The sequence below is a fragment of the Benincasa hispida genome, chromosome 5 (genome assembly GCF_027475165.1).
Source record: "Benincasa hispida cultivar pf3 chromosome 5, pf3_genome.v1.1, whole genome shotgun sequence".
Classification (NCBI taxonomy): domain Eukaryota; kingdom Viridiplantae; phylum Streptophyta; class Magnoliopsida; order Cucurbitales; family Cucurbitaceae; genus Benincasa; species Benincasa hispida.
This window is the reverse complement of record NC_143482.1, coordinates 2,216,852-2,235,766: the sequence shown is the minus strand read 5'-3', so window position 1 is coordinate 2,235,766 and position 18,915 is coordinate 2,216,852. Positions and strand designations below refer to the sequence as shown.

General features: G+C 32.3%; 1 protein-coding gene across 4 annotated transcripts; it reads left to right on the top strand.

Annotated features, from left to right (window-relative positions):
- Positions 1-8,702: 8,702 nt before the first annotated feature.
- On the top strand, positions 8,703-11,576 carry LOC120077941 (uncharacterized). 4 transcript variants are annotated; one of them, XM_090314082.1, is made up of 8 exons: positions 8,703-9,031; positions 9,772-9,852; positions 9,938-10,026; positions 10,211-10,285; positions 10,397-10,512; positions 10,593-10,775; positions 10,867-10,929; positions 11,181-11,576. In XM_090314082.1, exons 1-8 carry the CDS (start codon positions 8,909-8,911, stop codon positions 11,279-11,281), a joined length of 831 nt encoding a protein of 276 aa, XP_090170208.1. In that variant the 5' UTR covers positions 8,703-8,908; the 3' UTR covers positions 11,282-11,576. The 4 variants fall into 4 exon arrangements, with proteins under 4 accessions (XP_090170208.1, XP_038888001.1, XP_038888002.1 ...); XM_039032073.2 differs by having other exon boundaries at positions 8,716-9,031; positions 11,151-11,576; XM_039032074.2 differs by having other exon boundaries at positions 8,716-9,031; positions 10,581-10,775.
- Positions 11,577-18,915: the final 7,339 nt, after the last annotated feature.

Here is an 18,915-nt window from a genome sequence, read left to right as displayed (position 1 = left end):
AGGAGCAATAGTGTGGACTGTGGAGAAGTATTAAGCAGAGCTACATTACAGACTCCACAATGGAAGCAGAATATATTGCTGCATGTGAAGCAGCCAAAGAAGCAGTATGGCTTAAGAAGTTTCAAGCTAATTTGGAAGTTATTCCAAACATGCATCTGCCAATCACTTTGTATTGTGATAACAGTAGGGTAGTAGCAAATTCCAAAAAACCTAGAAGCCATAAGCATGGAAAATATATTGAGCACAAATATCATCTCATCAGAGAGATCATGCTAAGAGGAGATGTTATTGTGAGACAAATAGCATCTGAACACAATATTTCTGATTCGTTTACAAAGACCCTCCCAGCTAAGATTTTCGAGGGTCACCTGAAAAGTTTAGGACTAAGGGTAGAATAAATAGGGCAAGTGGGAGAAATTGTGGGTATGCCCTAGTTTATTATATTTAGATTTCTCTCACAATACTCAACTTCATTGTAACCCACTAGAAGTTTTAGTCCAATTGGGAGTTTGTTGGGTTGAATGTCCTAAAACTCGTAGTTTGTAAATAGTAAGCATATATGAAGTTTATTCAGACAAATGTGTTGAATGAAATTGAATTGATAACTCTAAATCCCATAAACTACGAACCCTTGGCTATTGTAATAAATACTTGTACTTCATGTAGAGACATAAACTGGATCAAGTTCGAGTAAAATAGCCTAAATAGTCTATAGTACTTGGATTAGGTTGGGTACCTATTTTTAGAGATACTATTGAATACAACCCGCTTTATGATTGTTACAAATGTTGTAAAGTATCATAAATGATGTGATAAATTCGTTCATATAAAGACATGTGAGCGGGGGTGTTCTACACAATGAGATTGTGTAAGACTGACCACGAAATAATCACTGTTAAGTATTAACACCATTTACTGTTAACACTGATTAATTTCACTTCTTGATGACCTAGACAACTTGATCTGAATCTAAGATGTCTATGAACTCCTATTTATTCGGGATTGTCCCTTGATCTGCATAGGTGAGAATAAGCTTAACAGTACTGCTCAATATGCCTCCTATTTAAGGGATAAAACCGGGTAGATAGGTGGGGACATAGAATTTGCTAGATGTAATTCACTCCTACCCTTTTTAGGGATAGTAGAAAGGTTGTTCCCTTAAAGAGCTAATCTTGGGTCTTGAATAAAGGGCCTCATCCTCTCGTTGGCTTGAGAGGGGATGGATTTAGTGATTAGGATCCTAAATTAGTTGTTCGTTAGAGGGGCAATGGTACTTAAGGAGAAAAGATGTAACTTAGAGGTAAAACGGTATTTTATCTAGCTAATGTTACGAACAACCTGTGAAAGATCAACTTATTGATGATGGTTATATCAAAAATGGACATAATATATCTACAGTGAGGGGAGTGCAACTACAGGTTATAGTGGACAATTGTTGGTTGGAAAGGGGAGAGGAAAATAAATATGTTTGTCTCATGTTATGCGTTAATCTTCATGCGTCGATGGTTATGCGTTGGACTAGAAAATATGAAATATGCGTAAGCTCATATGCAATGACTGTGTGTTTCTATCACAAGTTTTCTTGCTTTCTCACCAAGTATAACGAGAACACAAGTTTCTGGGGATGATTTGAGGTCAAACACAGAGACTTGTAACTAAATTGTGTTTGTGAAGTAATGCATTTGAGGCGATGAATAAAAGTAAAAAAAAAAAAAAAGACAGAAGTTAAAGGATTATGCACTACTCCTACTCCTAACTAAATAGATTGAGCAATGAAAGCTTAACTATGAGAATTGGTAGAGATACAACAACTGTTAATACATAATAATATTCATTCTGTTAGGTTGTTCGAGTAATCCTAACTCTCCACACTAACATCGCACACCTCTCGGTGACCAACTGCATGCCTATATCTCTATAATATATGGTTGCGTCGAGCATAAGATTGTGCCTATCTCTAGGAACAAAGCTTACTTTGCTTTAGTGTATTCCACTACTTATCCTCTCGGGCAGTTAGTTGCGGCTAATCAGCTCATAGATAAACATTGTGACAGCTCATAGACAAGCGTTGCTATAGCCTCACACCAAGCGAAAAGGATTATCTCACTATACTCGTGCAATGCACACCTCTTGGTGGGCTACTACATGCGTCCTATCTCTAGGCTGCATGACTGAGTATGTGACTGTCTTCGATACTTAGCTAAACGATGAAGGTAGATGATGGTAAAGATGAAGAAGATGATGAAGATGGTGTTGAAAGAACTAAGATATGCATTGATTACAAACTATATTAATGTCTTAAGCCAAAATGTAATACAATACAGAGATAAGAGGAGAAATGGAAGGCTAGATGAAAACAATCTCTTGCTTTTCATCTGAAATACGTCAAGGTTGCTGGTGGCACCATGGATGAATGGTGGAGAAGTCTCTCTTGAGCTCTATCTCCGGCAAAACTCCGGTCGTCACTCGGAATAGGTTGTAGAGGTGAATAATCCTCAAAGAGTATCTGCTCATGCTCTCATCTGTGATCACAAGGATCTGCCTTAAGGTAGAATCTCAGATGATTTGAAGTGAAGATACAAGGTGATATTTATAGAGCTCAAACGCCGATAACATTGATGATGATTGCATTCTGACTCACTGCTACCTTTGTCGTAGTATGGGCAATGTCAACATCACCTTATCTTGTTGATACTCCCAAGGTATACGTTCAAGCTTGTTTCTCCTGAAGTGTCCACGCATTCCACCTACTTGGCGATCAATTTTCCATTACGATTATCACTCCATGGATGCAACATTCTATGCGGCGAACTAGTCTTTATGAACCTTTGCATGTGGTTACTCTTGCGGCGGACTGAGGTCGACGCATGCGGTCAATACCTGAATGACTGCAAAAATAGATGCTTTGATGCATAATAATGCATGATATAAGGTTAGTGAGGATTTCTGATGCTGGTCGACGCAAGCTTACTTTTTCACGTGAATTCTTGGTATTATTGACGCATATTTTTCTTATTAGCCCTCATAATTCTAAGTAAAATGTTACAATAGCTTGTTTCTACAAGCAATCAACAGGCCTATTAGTTAACGAATGTTGATTAACTAGGTTAAAGAGTTTGACCGGTTAGTTTTGGATCGTTGGAGCCCATAATTTGTAGGTCCATCGAGTCTCCTTGCTAGCTCACTATGGACAAAATTGAAGAACTAGGTGATGTGGGAATTTGAAATGTTCAAATTCATGTTTTTTTTCCCTAAATGTCGTTACTATAACGATCCGACCTTTCGAGTACTCTAACAAAGGTCGTTACAACTAAATACACATTTAAAACCCATATATTTTGACCAAAAAAATTCATTAAAACAATAAGGATAGTTTTTCCAAAATAAACTAGAAAACAAATAAATAATAAATAAATAAAACTTTTATTCTGGGTCCCCTAAAAATAATATCCATAAAGAAAACATTCAAAATATTAAAATTTGTTGTCTCACATTAAATTATAGTTTCAAAACATTCAAATGACAAAAACATAGATTGAACGGAAGCGATTTCTCTTGTCCCCATATGGCTCTGTCACGGGTCCTTCTGTTACTCGCCACCTGTTCCTTTCATTCCCTGAAAAGCATAAAAGAAGAAAGGATGAGTATAATAATGCCTAGTAAGTGACCCGCTACTGGGCCCTCTAGGTTACTTGTTAGCTATTTGATGCATTATTTTATTGAATGAAAATATGGATGATATGCGTTGATGGAATTGCATTGTGCACTCAAGTTTCCCCAGTGTAATTCAAGTGTAAATTCCTCTGAGTTTCCTAGTAAGTCCAGGGTCGAACACAGGGACTTGTGAAAATAGATTGCGTTGGTAATTTTTGATGAAAACTTTGTGGAAACCGTGAAAATAAATAAAGTGTTTGGTTTGTCGATTGCGTTGATTAAAAGTAAATAACAAATGCGGCAGAGTTTGAAAAGAGTTGGTAAACGGGAAATGCGATGAATATGCGGTGATCGGGTTGAGAAAGATTTCGGCTAACATTCCCTAGAATGCATTCATGCTTACGATCATGCAACATGCATACAACAGTAAACCACCTTTCGGTGCGAATACCATGGCTTCTAAGGCTAGAACGCATACGATAATTATGCGATAAGTCTACAGGGTTTACACATAAATCTCTATCTTTATTTATACGATGACAACATGACATTCACACAAATATCGACCACATAATATCATTCCCATTCCTAGGATGCATGCGATGCAAGTTGACAAACAGAGCTTATCTCTAAGTCCCTATCTCTTGTTTATGCAAGCCTAATCTTGCTCTCTCGAGTCTAGATTCTCACCTAGCTCTCTCGAGACATTAGATTCTTTCTTTAGACTCTCTCCCGAGTAACTCTAAAGGGTATTTTGCACAGCATAAAACAAGACAATCGCAAGCAATGAACTTCCTAAGTCATGTTAGCTTAGTTCTTCTTAACCCATTCGACTAGTTTAGTTACTTATGCGTATTAAGAGAGTGAGAAGATGTAGAAATAGAACTTCCATTGAATAGATATGAAGATGAAGTATAAAATAACAATGCAAGTATAGTAAAGAGCCTGACAGCAATTTCTTGCTGTCAGGCGTTTACACTGTTTCTACTCGTGCTCTAAAGATATTCTCGCTCTTGCGAGAGTCGACCCACTCTCTGCTCTTACATCCCAAAGTTCTTTCTCGAGTTGCCCTGGGCGATCTCCGGTGCCACCACTCTTCTCTTGCTCCCCCTTAAAAGTGGAAGAAAACTATGAATAGAACGTGCGGTGAACCAATTATATATATCGTGAAACCCTTTTGTGAAGAATGCACTTGGTATTTATAGGACATCCATGGTGAAAGGCGACTTCTCTCTCCTGGTTGTACAGATGGGACAGCTTTAATTCCTGACTGACGCGCTGGATAATTGTTACCGATAAAGCTGAATGTACTTTGTGACCGTTATCGGCTATCAACTTAATTTGGATTCGACTGTCATCAGCTTTCTGTCCTATCGCTCTTAATTAGCCTTTCACCCAGATGCGCGCCCACATGTTACGCTGACCAAGTTGCGGCGATCCTTCTCGGGCGAATGTTTGCGACACGATCAACGCAAAGTCTTGCAGTGAAGTTGCGGTCGACCAATGAATTCCTATGATCACAATCTTTGCATTGCGTTAATGCATATTCTGCACAAAAATACAAAAATCAATAGTTCTAATGCGCTGAATGCATGCGACTGCAATATTATAGAATTTATGCTTAATGGACGCAATTTAACATATTTCATCAATGCAATCCAACATTGTTTAAGAACTTAGCACTATGATAACGTGCATTTCTGCCCGTTATCACTATTTTATCTAGGCATTGGTGTACACTAATCATATCAGTCGTAGTGATCCCGAAGGAGCATGCATTAGTCATAGTGTGTAACCCAAAGGTCTACCAATCAGTTATAGACATGAATCCGAAGGAACATGAATCAGTCATAGTGTGTAACCCGAAGGTCCACAAATCAGTCATAGACATGAACCCGAAGGAACATGAATCAGTCATAGACATGAACACAAAAAAACATGAATTAGTCATAGTGTGTAACTCGAAGGTCCACAAATCAGTCATAGATATGAACCCGAAGGAACATGAATCAATCGTAGTGTATACACCTGTCCAGATAAGAAAAACTAACAAGAACCCTATAACTTAGCATGCATCGATTTTCATATAACTCCTGTGTTATATTTTTTCATCGTTTAACTTAGGGGTGAACTTTCATATATATATATCCTCAGTCAATAGTACAATCATCATAGACAAAACAGTCCAATCCAGTCAGTCAATGTCATTAAGTCTTGCAGTTCAATCAGTCATAAATTATTAGTCCTAACAGTCTAGAATATCAGTCAAATCCGTCTTAGCAGTCTCAAGAAACGGTCCATGTAATCTTAAGTAACCAGTCCATGTATTCTTAAGTAAACAATTCAAGTGGTAGGAACGACTGGTTCAAAGGCGAACCAGTAGAAGGACACTTACCTCAAGTTTTAGTCAATACGAGCTCAAAAAACCTTAATTTTTATTTGCCCAAAAGATCAAGAACCAAGTTCTAAGTGATAAACCAAAAATTAGGATCTCCAAAATAAGGCCAAAATTCTTAATCAACCAATTTACATCATCCATTAAGGCGAAATATTTACAGTCCTAAGGTCCAATTACTTACCCAAATTGTCTCAAAATTGATCTCAAATTTGGTGAACAACACTTCAAAATCCTTCGATTCTTGAATCAAACCAGATACTAACAATCAAAATTAATTCCACCATTTAGGACATAATTCCAATTACAACTTAACCCGAACATTTCCAAACAACTTACCTAACACGTGGTTTGATCCCAAAACCACTTTGAAGCTTCAAAATCAAACAATCCAACAACTAAATCACCAAAATCAACCTTTAACTTTAATGAACAATAACTTTAGACCTTTTAATCCAACCTCCAAAAATCACAATTAAAACAAAAGTTAAGCCGACATTTAGTGAGTATCTAAAAATTCTCAACAAAGACCCCAAACTTTATTGGAAAAAAAGGATGCCTAACAATTTTAATCTTATCGGAAAACATCTTCAGTGTTTGTAAAACCCAATTTCAACATCAAAACAATATGGTTGAGCCAAAACTTAAACCAAAATTTGATGGGTATTCAAGATCTTCCAAGAAAACCCATAAAACACCAAATAACTTACAAGATGTCAATTTCGGTGACAATGACGTCAGCGACGGTGGCAACCATAGACAGGCGGCGGGTGTTGCTGTCGCACAAATTATTTAGGCTAGCGGCTGGTAGTAAGGGTCTTGCAAGAGTGAGAGAGAAGGGGAATTTCCAATTTTACAGATTCAATTTAGCAGTAGTTACCAACAAATAAAAGCTTAAACAATGATACAACCGTTCAAAATGAATCCCTATATGTTCCGAAGAGACTGACCAAATTTCAGCACGATCCAATGGTTCAAACTCCAACAATAGACAATTTTATGGAAGTTGTCGCTGAAAAATCGAATTCCTTTCTCCTCGATTTTCTTCCTCTTTTCACTCTCCTTTAATTTCAAAAAATCTCAATTCTTTCTTTTTCTTTTTCAAATTTTAAAAGGATCAATAAAATATTTTATCACAATATCTCTAACATCTCCAAAGATTTTATTAAATTAATAAATCAATTAACTTCTCAAATTACCTTAATTTAGGCTTCAAAAACCAAAATTAAATGGCATAAAATCCATCCATTTGATACAAATTAAATCTTTTCAAATATTTAAATTAATTCAAAACTATATAAAATTAATTATCTCCTTCATTTTTTAAAGTTGACTCCAAAATCCAAAATCAAAGAGAGGTAAAATTCAATATTTTCAAGATAATTAGTTCGAATATCTAATCAATTGAATTCAATTTAACCAATAAAAGCTTTTCAATTATTTCAATTTAATCCCAATTTCCAAAAATGAAAGAGAAATTAAAACTCAACAATTTTAGATAACTAACTTGAATTTTCTTGAAATTCGAGATGTTACACCAACAATAACTAGTGGTATCTATGACAAATTTTAACATAAATTACAAATTTAACATATAACTTTTCAACTTCGTATTATATCTCTAAATTTTTAAATGTCTTTTAAGTTTTTGTCAATATATATCTAATAGGTTCTTAACTTTAAGCCTTGTATGTTATTAAGCTCAAAACTTCTAATTTAAACTAGAAAGACCATCAACTAGCATTTCTCTCAACACAACAAATGTGGTAAAGAGATTTGAACCTTTAACCTCAAGAGAGGTGGTATACGTCTACACATCAATGACCATCGAATTATACTAACTTTGTCGATAACAAGGTTAAATTACAAATTTAGTCTCTGTAATTTGAGTAAAGTTAGAATTTAGTCCATATAATTTTAAAAGTTATAATTTAGGTCATGTTTACCAATTTGTAATCAAAATCGATGTAATCGTAATAGGATTCATTAATAAATCAACCGTAATAGACTACAGTCGCAAATGCAATTAGATTGCTTTTGATCACGTTTGCTTAGAATTATGAATCTGTCACATTTACTGTAACTATTACCATTAGGATCAAATAGTAACGATAATAGAAATGTGACATATTCTTAATTCTCATTTTGTAACAGTAACAAGAACAATAACCATAACAGTGAAGGTAACAATATCGACTAGTGGATCTCACATAGTTTTGAAATCCAATCGAATTGATCATCCTTTGTGTCTCAACTAAACTGTGTTCTTCGATTATAGACTTGAAAAGGACCCCACATTTCATTACAATGTAGAAAGATAGGTAAACGACAACAAATATAATCATATGGGATCTACTTTTCAGTTTACATTTTCCTTGAGCCAAACATGAGTTATTACATTTTCCTTGAGCCAAACATGACCTTAGTTCTTATGACTTGATAAAAATGTCATAAAATAATCACTATGATTTGGTAAAATTTTCATAAATAATCTCTATGAATTGGATTATTTATGAAAAATTATCAAACTATAAAGCCTAAATTATAATTATAAACTATGTGGATGAAGGACTAAATTTAACATTTTTCAAATTAGAGGGATCTAATTTACGATTTAAAGGGAATAAATAAATAAATAAATAAAGGTGGGGGTGCAAAGAGAAAGTGCTATGTGATTGTTAAAAGGTCCGTATTTTGAAACCTTTCATAAAGAAAAAGGAAAACCTTCCTCTGAGAGGTTTTAGGTTCTTCTCAAGAGATACAGTTAACAAATCCCTCTGTGGCCCGTTAGGGTTTCTGATTTTATCTCATCATCATCCTCACTCTCCCTCTATCGCCTTCTCTTCAATCACGACCGCCATGGATAGATACCAGAAGGTCGAGAAACCCAAACCCGAATCACCCATTAACGAGAATGAGATCCGTATCACTAGTCAAGGCGCCATTCGTAACTACATCACCTATGCTTCTACACTTCTTCAGGTTTATCTTCTCATCATTCAATCTCCTTTCTCCTTATTTTCATCTGCTTATCGGACTTTCCCTTGCTGATTTTCCCCTTTTTTTGTAGCAATGCTGTGTCTGTTCTGTAGGTTTTTGAGTTCGTCTGTATGAACTTTCGTGTTTTGTTTTCTATTTTTTTTACGAAAAAATTTGGAACGGTCTTGGTGTCAATCGATTTGGGTATTTGTCATTGAATGATTTTGTGATTCTATTGGTATGTTAATGATGACTGTCTGATATCTTTTTGGGCTGTTGGGTTAATTAGTTTCACTGAATGTGCATGCTGCCTTTACAAGGAACAAATATTTGAATTAAAAAGATGAAACATAGTGAAGGATTTCAAGGAGATGACAAACACACTCTAATTGGAGACTGACTATAAAACTCATGGAACTAGAGCTCTGTAGAAACAAAAACATTAGTCCCCTAGCACCATGTTTAAGGTTTAATCATCATGAAAGTTACTTTTAGATTTTATTTTATTTTATTTATATGTGTCCACTATGTTGGTGTTCTACTGTCATTTGTTCTAGAGATAGATGACTTTAGCTTTAATGCCATGGTGCACCTTGTTATTCTTCTAATTTTTGTCTTGTTCTTGTTCTTTTTCTTTGTCACCTTTTGCTTTTGAGTATGTTGTTTGATAAATTGTCTATAGTATGTTGATTATCAGAAAAACTGTATTACATAAAATATTGGTGTTCTTGGAACTTATTCAGGAAAAACGTGTTAGAGAGATCGTCTTAAAAGCAATGGGACAGGCAATCAGTAAAGCAGTGGCTATTGCAGAAATTTTAAAGGTTTGTTTCATTTGGAATATGTGTGCCTTTGAGTGCAAATATTGTGTATTTCATTATTGATAAGCAATGTGTATCCCCAAAACAGAAGAGAATATCACGGTTGCATCAAGAAACTGCTATAAGCTCAGTTAGCATAACTGATGTATGGGAACCTATTGAGGAGGGTCTCGTACCGTAAGTTTTCTTAGCCTCTGCATTCAAGGTTAATCATTATAAAGAGTTGAGAGCTTATCCGTGTTTTCTGATTTGCACTCTCTCTATATGCATCGCTTACAAATTTGTTGAATGTTCTATCGGTTTGTAGTATATAGACTAGTATTTTAGATGTGCAAGAAATAACTTCTAACATGTCACACAGGGTGGAGATGACTCGTCATGTCTCAATGATTTCAATTACCTTGTCCAATCGAGAGCTAAATAAAAATTCTCCGGGGTAAGTTGTTTGGAAACTTTACAATTTGGTATAAAATGTGGGATTTAACTACTTTTCTTGCATATTTCATGTTTTTGGTTTCTTCTGTATGTAAGTAACTTCTGTGCGTAGGTACCAAGCTCCACACTTTGTGGAACAGCCAAAGCAACAATATAACAATCAGCAGCCGCTGCCACAACAACAACCACCCAGACAACCACGTGTTTATCACAATGCTGTTAATGAAGGTGATTTGAGCAACATTTTATTATTGGATTATGGAACCTTACCTTGTATGGGCTTTAACATATTTCAGGCACTTTTGCAGATCCATATGGCCAAGGAAGAGGGCGTGGTAGAGGGAGAGGGCGTGGTTGGGGAAGAGGTGGTTATGGGAACTATCAAGGTGGATACGGCAACTACCAAGGTGGATATGGTCACTACCAAGGTGGTTACGGCCACTACCAAGGTGGATCTGATAACTACCAAGGGGGACCTGGATATTATCAAGGTGAATATGGAACTAAGGGTTCACTGTATTGCATTTACGTTCGTATTGTTCTGGAGTACGATTTTTAACTCGTGAGATTTCTTCATCGTAGATAATGGTGGATACTCAAATTGGGGAAGAGGAGGTGGGCGGAGTAGAGGCTGGGCCTACCGTGGTAAGTTTCTTAAATTTCTTTACATCACAAAAATATAAGCCAAGAGTGTCCTTGAGTTGACTGTAGGAACGTTTTGAATATAAATGCAACCTGGTCGAGTCTTGAAATGCATTGAATTGTTGATTTTTCTTCGAAGTTATAACTAGTAATTTAGGGTGGTGTATGTAGCTCTTTTGACGTCTGATCATGTAATGTTTGCAAAATGCTCTTGTGGGAACAAGGCGTTTCAAGCAATTATTATCCTCCTGCAGGAGCTGGATATGAAAGAGGCCGAGGAGGGGGTAGAGGTTATGGCCGTGGACGGGGGCGAATGGGTGGTCGCACAAGGGGCGGTGGAGTAAACCAGGGTTAGACGAAATCAAAACGTATTCGTTTGTTCTTCCTACCTCTTGCTTGCCTGCCTTGGCCAGTGGGATGAATTATCACATATTTGTTTTGATAGCTTGAAATTCAGTTTTTACGATTTCCAGCGTTTTTAGGCAGTGTCTTTTTTCTTTCCTTTTTTTCTTTTCTTTTCTTTTCAGATAATGTGGAAAATGCAGCATTGTATTTGTGGGGCAAGGTTGCTTTTTTGGTTCCATGTTTTTTGCATTTAGCTTAAGGGCAATCAGTTTATTGTTTGTTATTATTGTAATTCGTTTTACCCAGGTCTCTTTTCCAATTCTCTTTAATTTTTACTTTCACTTAATGACCAAAATGCTCCTACAAAACCTTGAAATTACAGCCTACTCCGAAGAGTTCATCCAACCTCTAAAGAGTACATGTCAATTGTTTTTAAGACAAACCGAATCACATGTTAGAAGAAGAATTACAATCAAATCTCATTTAAGATGATGGAGGATAGAATCTTAAAAAACACATTTTCAGATTAAAGAACACTCTTGAGAGGATGTCAAAATTGTAAAAGTATTAAAAGCATAAGTCGTCAATTATTGTCAAATGGACAATATTGGATGCATCTATCCTCTTTCATCACTCGTAGAAAAAATAAAAATATTTTAAAAAATAAGTGAGAATAATTTGTCATGATCAAATGAACATTTTATATATATATATATATATATATATATATATATATATATTTTTTTTTTTGTTTAATTATACTGGTGAAATATGAGAGGGAGGGAGCATTAAGTAAGGGGATGGACTTCTTGTCTGTATCTGTTGACTAACCACTAGACAAATGCCATGTCAGCATTAATTAGAAAAATGGAGGACGAAGTGACACGTAAGCCAACTTGGTTTATTTAGGAGATTTCAGAAGGAAAGGTGTGGGAAGCTTCCACAAACATACTGGATCAAAATTCCAAGCAAATTTTGCTTATTTTCTTAATAATTGATTTTTTTATTAAAAAAAGACGAAAATTTGTCGTCTTTTTGAGCATTTCGTTGTCTTTTCCAACACTCATAAGTAACGTAAACTATAATATGATAGCGATGTGATGTCATTGAAGACTTGTGGACCATATACAAGCATTTAGTTGAAAGTACATTTGCCAACTTAGTAACAAGTCTATAGTTATTGGTACACATTATAATTTCATAATATTTGAAAATTAAGGGAAAAAAGATTTCTTATCTAAATTTCTAGTCTAAATTTTATTTGGTCACTTAGTTTCACAATGTTACTCTTTTATTTTTGATTTTTTAAGTGTAATTTCTATTTGCTTGATAGATTTTAAAATGGTTTGTTTTTACTAAAAATTACTGAGTGAAATTTATATATTATATTTTTACTTTTTAAATTTTAGTAATAGTCATCTTTATGATTTTGAAAAATGGCAAAACCGATAAATAATAAAATTTTTGACAACTCACATGACACACATGACTATGAATTTTCAAATCCCTCTTTTACTCTTGTCTAGTTCGTAGCTTTTGTTATTGATGAAGCTGAAACTACAAATACATGGTAAGTGTCTGTATAGATGGTAATTGTTATGCCTTAGTTCTCAACTTTCTCTCTAATTAATTCATTTGAAAAACTCTGTATAGATGGTAATTATTATGTCTTAGTTCTCCATTTTCTCTCTAATTGATTCATTTGAAAAACCAAAAATAACCGTTTTTCTTGATTTTTCTCATGTAGTTAACATCTCAATGCATATTTTATTATTAATTTAGATTCTGTTTAACCACTTTTCAAATTAATTTTACTTGAATTAAATATTCAGGTTTTTCAACCAAAATTATATTTTAAATATCCATATATTATCAAATTTCATTTATTTAATCAGATTTTAAATTTATTCAAATGCTTGAATTGTTTTTCATTATTTTATACATATTCTTAATAAATTAATCGAATATTTTTCATATTTTTAAATGTTTAAACTGTTGCATATGTTATTAGATTCAATTGCACATATTTCATATTTACTCACTGTTTTAGCTAACATTTTGATGACACCTGACTTGCCCTTAGTTGGTTCATATGTAATATTAAATACAGTGTAAGTATAGAGCTTTATTAATAACCAATATATAAATATAGTGTAAGTGGAGAGTTTGATTAATAACCGGGATATAAATACAATGTAATTGGAGAGATTTATTAATAACCAAAGTAATCATATGATAATATAATAGATTCAATTTCAAAAATGAAAATGAGCACCATTCTGTAATTTTTGCCTTCTTTTGGAATTTTAATTTATTTTTAATATTCGAATTAAATTTTGATAACTACTTCACGAATTGATTTAAAATAAATCAATTTCTTTTTTATTTTTCTCCACCTAATTAATTCAAACTAGCTATATTTTTTTATTTGATTTATCACTTTTCGAAAATATTCAGAATTAACCAATATTTAATTTGTTTATCACCAATTTGATTTTAATTTATAATATATATTTATATTTTACATTATTTTATTCATTTAATTATTATTTTAAATTCTGATTAATTTTTTTTTATCATGATTAGGATTTTACTTAATATTTTATATATATTATCATCTAACAAATTGTATATTTAAATTTTATAATTTTTTGTATTTTTTAATCACATTTTATTCATTATCATCTTATTATATTATTATACCATTAGTTTATCTTTTTAACAAACAAGTATTCAATTTAATTTTTGTGGTTGATGTAGTTATAAATACGTATAATTGTTGAAACTTAAATGAAAACAAAATTATAAATACAATGTAATTGCAAATAAACACTCCCTTTTTTATTTTCTGCCCGAAATATATTTGAATTTATACTTCATTATCAAAATGGATTTTATCTAACTACTTATCAAACTAATCACAATAAACAAAAATTTTCTGGTCTTCTCTCCAATTTATATTTGAATTTATTTTTCATTATCAAATTTGATTTTATCCAAATAACTTTCGATTTGTTTAAATGTTTGCTACAAATTCAATTATATCTAAAATATTTGTTCATTATTTTATACATATTGTTATTAAATTAATTAGGTTTTTTTTTCTTCATATTTTCTATATTTTCAATTTTTCATATGGAAACATGTAAAAATGGTTTGTTGTACTTGAAAAGAAACATATAAATGGGAATTAAACTTTAAAAATGTTATATATATATATATTTATATATATATATATATATATATATAATATATATATATATTTCAGTTTATTACTAATATTATTATTATTACTATTGTTATCATCATCATTATTAAAATAAGATAACAAAAAACCCCAAATCTCATCTTCTCCATCTTCTTCATTTAGCCGCCCCTAAAATCTCTTTCTCCTCTTCAATCTCATGTCCGTGATTGTTGGTTCGACAATTCTTTCTTGAATTCCATCGTCTTGGCTAGCTTTTGACGACCACCCTCACCAGGTTGTTGACTTTTTTTGCTCACACACATGTTTCCTGCTTTTGTTTATGCTTTGAGCATTATTTTCAACAATGACGTTGTAGGATTGATAGTGTTTAAAGTTGGTTTTTAAGATCTTATGAGCAAGGTATCACATGGAATGAAGACGATAAAACTCCCTATAATGACCCCCACCACCTAGTCACGCGTTCTATAGATAGTTGGAAGCGTTAATATCCATATTCGGTAATTTTCAATTTTTGCTTCTGGAATGTTTAGACACCGTGTATTTGTGGTTCTAGAAGGTAGAGTATATTTGTGGTATTCGTGTTGATTTTGAAATAGTGTATCTTTGCATTCTCGTTTGTACTTAATTTTGTTGTTTTAGAGTAATTTTATCCTTTGCTAATTAATATTGTCTATTATATAAATTCAGTTTACTATTTTTATAAATTTAAAATTTTTTATCATTTTTTTAAATGAAACTTTAAAATGGACAATTTTTCTTGTTGACCCTACTTGTTAAACTTGAAAAAGACAAAAGATGGTCGATGAGGGCCAAGACAAGGGTCCAAGTAAACTATTGAAAAGAGGAAATTTGGCCATTCAACCCAACTGCACACCTTGGCTTTAGGAGGCCGAGGTCGAGGCTGGCCTCGCATGCCCCTGATTCGCTCCATTCGGTTGGCCCGATTTTACCATTTTTTTTGGGGTCTAATTTTAAGAAGGATTGGACAAACTTTAGGCTTATTGATATAGTCTCTTTAGCGAAATTTTGTTGTATTTCCTTTTGATCTTTTATTTCTTGGGGGTTCTTCAATCAATCACCTCTTGGTTTTTATTATGTTATTTTTGTATTAACATCTATTTTATACCTTTTACCCTTGGATTTGATGGGTAAAGTTAGGTTGTTTTTTTTTTTTAAAAAAAAAGAGCCTATAAATAGGGCTGAAACTTCGTTTGCAAGGTTAATACGATTGTGTTGGTTTCTTTTTTTTAAAAAAACAAATATCATACTTTTGCCTAACAAACTTAATATCTTTTACACTAATGATTGATTTATCGATGAAATATTTGTGGTAGACTCCACATCGATGTATAGTTCTCTTGATTGTAGGCCATCTCTTCTTTAAAATATCAATTTACAGTCGGTGATTTTTTAGTCGAATTTTGCCATCAATAATATATATTTTTAAATTTTTTTTGAAAGAGAGTAGAATATGATGCGAGAATTAAAATTTTATATAAAATCCAAAGATTGTCTTCCACAGCTCAGACACGTGACTTGTTGAAAAAAATAATAAAATGAAATATGTAGACAGCATGTGAAAATAAAAACCAATTTCTCCCATCAAATTCGGTTTCTGTCCCATTCCCATCACATGATTTTCAAAATTTATACATACACAACCCCACATTGGGAAATTCACCGACAAAATTTTTAGAATAATAAAAAGTTTTCGGAGAAAAAACAATGAAAAGTGTCACGAGCTAAAATAGATGGATGAAATCATAGTTACTTGATAAAAAAAAAAAAAAAATTGACTAAGTAAATAAACACAATTGTAAAAATTTCAATAAAACAATAAATAAAAGGTTATTTTTAAATATAAAAAAATGAACTAAAATATTTATAAATGTAGCAAAATTTCACTGTCTATCTATGATAAATCACAATCTGTGTCTATCCGTGTCATGATAAATAAGTAGTCTATCACAATCTATCACGATCCATCTGATATTTTATTATTATTTGTAAATTTTTCTAGCAGTTTTATTATTTAAAATAATTTTCCACATACACATATATGTTCAATTAAATTAGCATTAAAGATTTATTTGCCTTTGTCTTAATATTATTCTAAACATCCTTTGTGATAATAATCAAGTTTTGCTAATTAATTCTATTGAATAGCACTTTGGTAAACCTTGTGTTCCCGGTAGCAGAATCGTAAGACTGTTGGTAAGCTTGGTGTTCCAATGTCGTAGAATTTTAGCATTCTGATTATTCGTCACAATAGTTAATTAGAATCTTAATAAGATTTTAAAATTTAAATTTCTAATGTCTAAGTTAATTGGAAAAATACTCTCTAAAGCCCATATTACAAAAGACTCGAACATAATTGAAGATTATACAAATGGTTCTCAACTCTCCATAGTCAATAGTCAAGAGCTTCAGATAGCAATGATAGAAAAAAAGCCTTCATAGTTGGGATATACCAAAGGTAGATATTAAAACTATTTACCAAATAGGAAAATTTGATTTTCTTCAAGACTATAGAATCAAGACCATAAAACAATTAGTCCCAATTAATAAGCTCTCTCAGAAACTCTTCATTTATTCTCAAGACAATCAATTCTTCAACACTAAGAAAAATATAAATTTCTTCATATAGGATTAGTTCAAATTGTCATAAAACCTCTTTATAGGATAGGATTAGATATCCTATTACGTGATAAAAGACAGAAACTTTTTAAATTCAATACTCTCTATAGTTGAATCAAATCTAGAAAGAGAACTAGTTTACTTCAATTGTTATCAAAACTTTTCAGTTTCATTAAGTGATCCAGATATACTTCGATCTTTAATGTTTGGTATTAAAATTCTAAATATGGATTGTGAACCACAAACTAAATCTATTGTAGGAATATTTCAAATACATTACAAATTAATGCATACAAATTTATCCCCTAAAGCTCTTAGGACTTCTCCTAAAGATCAAACTCTTCTAATGGAAGCTAATACTGAATACTCAAATACTACTCCAAAAATGTTATCTTGGAATCAAATTACTCATAATCCCAGATTGAAATTAGAATATGCCTTTAAACCATCGATCAGAAATCCAAAATTAACCCAAATTATTGAAAATGAAGATAGAAGTGTAGAAATACAGTTTCAATCTTCAAAATGGAACTTCCTAGATTTTCTACCACGTATGAACCTCCTGAACCAAGTACTTTTATAAACCTTCAAGGAGTTCGGTACAAAAGATAAGGATCCAATTTTATCTCCAACCCATTATGATATGCAAAATATTAATCAAGTAAATGTTATTTCCAAACCTTTTATAATTAACAAAATAGAACTAGATAAAGAATTTTTGTTTGACAAAAATAAACTCTTAAAGATATATTTTTTGAATCCTTTAACAAAACTAAACAAAGTAAGATTTGTGAAGAATATTACAAAACAATGAAAAAACTCAAAATAAATATATATTTCTTCCATTGGATGAAATATAAGACATTATCAAAACATTATATCTCCTTCAAATCGAACTATTAACGCAGATACCTCTTCTCTTACATGGGAGACTACAAATCTTAAAAGATACATAACTTCTATATATCCCCATTTAGAAGAAATTAAGTTTCAAAATAACAATGATAAAGAAGTAATAACTTCTCCTTTCAAAATAATTGACGTACCTGAAAGCGAAACAAAAGTACCAACATTGAAAGATATTAAAAATATACAATTACAAAATAATTATTCCAATAAAATTTTACATACAATATCCAACCAAGTGGAAAAAATAGAATCTAAACTCGAACCCCAATATTATCCTATAAAATCACAACCTCAACCCATTGATAAGACAAAACCTTTATTTAGACCTTTTGAAATTTCACATAAAGATTTACAATTAATTAATTTTCAAGTAAAGAATTCAATAATATTTTAGACAAAATTAACCTTCAATTACAAAATTTAAACCTAAATTCATCAAAAACATTAAATACATCAACATCAAAAGTTAATACCATAAATGAAACTCCGGGTGAAAATTGTTCTGACATACATGAACTAGAAGAGAAATTTGATAATAACCTTGAAGAACAATTTCAGAACCTCACTCTTCAAAAGATAACAAATCCTAGATACCCAAAATTAAGAAATTATTATACCATACCATTTCTCCATGACATGCAATATGAAGAGAGACATCGATTAACTTAGACTCAATATACAAGAAATGACATCTATTAATGGAATATAGATGATATGACTAAATATCAAATTCTAAATTTAATGCATGAGAGGACCTTAGCTGCCACGGCTTATAAGATGCACCAAAATACAAACCACCAAATTGTTCAAATGCTAATTTTCGGATTCACTAAAAATTTAAAAGGATGATGGGATAATTGTGTATCCTCCAGTAACGAAAAAAGAATATT